Raw genomic sequence first — 4,583 nt, 5'->3', positions numbered from 1 at the left:
AATGAGGAGGAGCTCAGCTGGAAGTGCGTTGCTTCATGCTGCAGAAAAATAAAATCACCAATAGATCTATGATTTAAACCTACCCGTCGGGCATCTGCGCTTGACTTTGATTGCAGGGAAAAGGGCAGGGAAAGAACAACAAGAAAAGCATGGGAATGGGGGCCCCCTGAGGCCCTGGTTCTAACTTAGAAGACTTCAGCGCTGCTCCTTGCTGCCTGCTCACCTCGGGCAAAGCGCCAGGCCTCAGTGTCCCCCGTCTGTAAATGGACGTGGTATCGCCCCGCTCCCAGCACTGCTGTGAGTGTCAAGGGAGAGAACCCACGTCTGGCACAGAGCTCGTTGATGGTCCACGAGTGGATTTCCTCCAACTCCCCTCTCCCGGCCCAGAGACCAGGCCTCCATGAGCAGCGATGAGGGGAGCGGGTAGTGGAGGGCATGACCAGTGGACAGATTGGGCTTCTTGTGTGTGTATGCGGGGGAGGGGGCAGGCAGGGACTGCAAGAGCCAAATATCACTGGTAAGGCCACTCCCGATTTATGGGATCTGATGTCAAGACTCTTTGAAGAGGCAATAAAATTCATATGTTGCGGGGAGTGACAACGGCGGAGAGTCCTGACTTAGCAAACCGAATTGTTTTTTTTTAAAAAAAATTTAACAAGGCGAGGACATTCTGTCTAGATGGAGAGGAAAAAGCCATTACATTCAAATGAGATTAGCCTTCGAGACCAGGGACAGGCTTTCCCAAGAGTCAAGGACGTGTACCGTGCCAACACCCCATGGAAAGTGTATATAAACTCCCTGGAGAGGTCTCAGGGATGCAGAATCGGAGCGCCCTGCTAAGCTGCACCTTTCCTCTGCTTGACCATGGCCACCCAGATCTGCACCCCAACTTTCTCTGCTGGCCTTTGTGGCTCAGCAGGCAGCATCTCCCGGGTGTCCTCCTTCCGTTCTCTGGGCTCCTGCAGGGTCCCCAGTCTTGCCGGGGTGGCAGGCGCCGCCTCATCTGTTAGGTCGGGCCTTTCGGGTCTTGGGAGCTGCTTGCCTGGCTCCTACCTGCCTGCTGGGTGCCACCCTTCTAGCTTTGTTGGGTCTGGGGGCTGGTTCTGCGAGGGCTCCTTCAATGGCAACGAGAAGGAGACCATGCAGTTCCTGAATGACCGGCTGGCCAACTACCTGGAGAAGGTGCGGCAGCTGGAGCGGGAGAACGCGGAGCTCGAGTGCCGCATCCGCGAGTGGTACGAGTCTCAGATTCCATACATCTGCCCGGACTACCAGTCCTACTTCAAGACCATCGAGGATCTGCAGCAGAAGGTGACGGGACCTGGGCCCTCTCTAGTTGGGCAGCCCAACCACTGGGCGGGCTCTGTCTCATTACAAGGCCTTCCTATTTAGGACTTCACCTTGTAGGGATTTCTCCAGGGAGAGGATGTTATTATTATTATTATTATATATTTTTCTGTAGGGTCTTGTTTTCCTGAGTTCTTGGTTGTCCCCTTTTGTCAGCCATCCCTCATTCCCCTCTTGGCCTCAGCTACAGGAAGCAAAGTTCTGTTTCAGAAGTCACTGCTGGATACAGGCCCTGGGTCGATGGTTCCGTCTGCTGGCCTACTTAGTCTTTATCTTGGGCGTACTACCGGGCCCATTGAACAGATGCAGAAGTTAAATCTTACATAGGTCCAGTGGCTTGTCTAAGAGTGCACAGCCTGTAATTGTTGGAAGCGGAGCTTGTATCCGGACCTGCATAGCTCAGCCCACCCTACCCTGTGCCACGCGCAGGGCTACAGGTCTCTGGACTGATGTTACTGACATCTGTGTGATGCCCCTGTGCCAGGGCTGCCGCTTCCCTTCGCACCTCAGGTCAGGGCTCAGGGTTGGAAGTGCCCTAGACCATTGACTGCATTTGGCAGCACGGCTTCAGGGCGCTGGGCCATTTCCTCCTTATCCACCCTCCACGGCTGGGCCTTCCCCAACTCATAGGGAACCCCCTGATTTCCAGGTCCTGCTGACCAGGGCTGAGAATACCAGGCTGGTCCTACAAATTGACAATGCCAAGCTGGCCGCTGATGACTTTAGGACCAAGTGAGTGGGCTCGATCAGGGAACGTGGGCTGTTCTTGCTACTGTCCCCTGCCTTGGGGAGGTGGGGAGCAGGGAGGTGAAGTAAGGCCAGCAGATGCTTGTAAGCAGGACATCTGGCACTTGGGTCAGGGCCAGGGCCTCCCTGCTCCCTAGCCTGACTTGGCTGGAAGCCCCTGGCCCTGCCCGTTGCATGTTGCCTCTGCAGCAGACTTGGCAGAGTTCCTTGTGTGTGCAGGTACGAGACAGAGCTGTCCATGCGGCAGCTGGTGGAGGCCGACATCAATGGCCTGCGCAGGATGCTGGACGAGCTGACCCTGTGCAAGGCTGACCTGGAGATGCAGGTGGAGTCCCTGAAGGAGGAGCTGCTGTGTCTCAAGAGGAACCACGAGGAGGTGAGCCGGGGGCCACATCCCCGAGTTCTCCCCTCTAGCTGGCCCTTGGGCATAACAACAGTGATGGTCCCTTCCAGAGTCACCCCAGGCGGTGTTCAGGGATGCCAGGGGCTGTTGGAATACTGCACATGTCATTTCCTGGCTTACTCCAGCCTCACAGCAATCCTGGGGGCAACTGGTTGACAAGGCACAGTTTACAGACGAGGGAACCAGGACTCTGAATGGTTAGGACCCTTGTCCAGGAGCCCATGGAGCTCATGGCCCTGCCCACAGCAGTGCCTCTGCCTTTGGGCCGTGGTTCACAGTGCTTGGTAACCCTTCTCCTTGCTGGCTTTCCCAGAATCCAGGAGGTATTGGGGCTGTGATGGGAGGTAGGGCCGGGGGAGTGCTGAGAGGCGAAGGGTCGTGTCTAGTGTTACCCAGCTGGCAGCCGAGGGAGCCTGGCTTAGCATCCCTCTCAGCACCTGGGCCCTCTCCTCTTCCCTCGTTAGGAAGCCAATGCACTCCGCTGCCAGCTCGGGGACCGGCTGAACGTGGAGGTGGATGCGGCCCCGCCCGTGGATCTCAACAAGGTCCTTGAAGACATGAGAGCCCAGTACGAGGCGCTGGTGGAGAATAACCGCAGAGACGTGGAGGCCTGGTTCAACACTCAGGTGGGGCTGGGGCACCAGGCCCGCACGCTCCTGGGGGCGGGGGCTGCCCCGGAGAGCGGCTTCACTCATCCCCACTGGGCTCTGTTCCCCACCCCATCTTTCAGACGGAGGAGCTCAACCAGCAGGTGGTGTCCAGCTCGGAGCAGCTGCAGTGCTGCCAGGCCGAGATCATCGAGCTGAGACGCACCGTCAACGCCCTGGAGATCGAGCTGCAGGCCCAGCACAGCATGGTGGGTGGCCGTGCCTGAGTGGGGCTGGCCGGCCTCTGCGTGGGCCATCTCGGGACAGGTGTGGTCTCAAGCCGTCCACGCAGCTCTCTAGGGCTGTGGGTTTCTGGCCATCCCTTCAGCAGCTCTTGTTCCCTCCCTTCACAGCGGAACTCCCTGGAATCCACCCTGGCTGAGACCGAGGCCCGCTACAGCGCCCAGCTGGCCCAGATGCAGTGCCTGATCACCAACGTGGAGTCCCAGCTGGCCGAGATCCGCTGTGACCTGGAGCGTCAGAACCATGAATACCAGGTGCTGCTGGACGTCAAGGCCCGGCTGGAGTCGGAGATCGCCACCTACCGCCGCCTGCTGGACGGAGAGGATTGCAGGTGAGTGGTCCGTGGGTCCTGGAGAGCCAGGCTTAGGAGATGGGTTCACCTGGACCCGACCTCATGGCCACAGCAAGGGCATTCATCCCTGTGTAGTACTGCACAGGGGACGGGACGGGATCAGAGCCCAGATCACTGTCCTTGGAGAGCAGGCTTAGGTAATTCCCAGGTGGACGAGTAAACCAAGCACGGAGCTCTTCCGCCGTCACCTCATCTTCATCCCTGGAGCCCCAGCCTGCCACCCTTGGGGATCTCAGGGGTCACCAAGAGCCGGGCTTGACCCGATGGCAACGGGCATCTGGGTCATTGTTTGTCATCGGGCATTCGTCCCCATGGACTCCCCAGATTTGTTGAACTCGAATCTCAGGCCGGTGTCTCCATGTGAAATGCACCCTTTCTTCAGGCTGCCTGCCCACCCCTGTGCCACGGAATGCAAGCCTGCCTTGAGGGTGCCCTATCTCCCGAGCATGCCCTGTGCCACCAGTGTGCCCTGCGCCCCAGCTCCCCAGCTCAGCGCCCAGATCCGGACCATCACAGAGGAGCTCCGCGACGGCAAAGTCATCTCCTCCAGGGAACACGTGCAGTCCCGCCCGCTGTGAGCGGCCCGCCTGGCCCACCGGGGCAGGCCCTGATCCCGGATCCCGGGAAGGCGGACACCCCATGGCTCCGGGCTGCTCATCCGGGAAGGCGGACACCCCATGGCTCCGGGCTGCTCATCGACTCCACCCTTTCTTAGGGGGAACCCTGCTCAGCAAGTTTTTCTACCAAATACTTCTTGTGTTGTTTCTGGTCTAACTGTGCTTTCACGCCATGCAAAGTGTAATCCCGCTGCGCTGGAAATTTGCCCAATAAAGTGTGTTCTCTC

General features: G+C 58.6%; 1 protein-coding gene across 1 annotated transcript; it reads left to right on the top strand.

Moving 5' to 3' along the window:
* Window positions 1–864: 864 nt before the first annotated feature.
* KRT36 (keratin 36) lies at window positions 865–4,317 on the top strand. Its single transcript, XM_004707155.2, has 7 exons — window positions 865–1,311; window positions 1,997–2,079; window positions 2,314–2,470; window positions 2,962–3,123; window positions 3,228–3,353; window positions 3,498–3,718; window positions 4,122–4,317. Exons 1-7 carry the CDS (start codon window positions 865–867, stop codon window positions 4,315–4,317), a joined length of 1,392 nt encoding a protein of 463 aa, XP_004707212.1.
* The last annotated feature ends 266 nt before the right edge of the window (window positions 4,318–4,583 follow it).

This window comes from Echinops telfairi, unplaced genomic scaffold (genome assembly GCF_000313985.2).
Source record: "Echinops telfairi isolate 266 unplaced genomic scaffold, ASM31398v2 ScPeMD7_7458;HRSCAF=8496, whole genome shotgun sequence".
NCBI lineage: Eukaryota > Metazoa > Chordata > Mammalia > Afrosoricida > Tenrecidae > Echinops > Echinops telfairi.
This window is presented reverse-complemented; position numbering and strand designations above follow the sequence as displayed.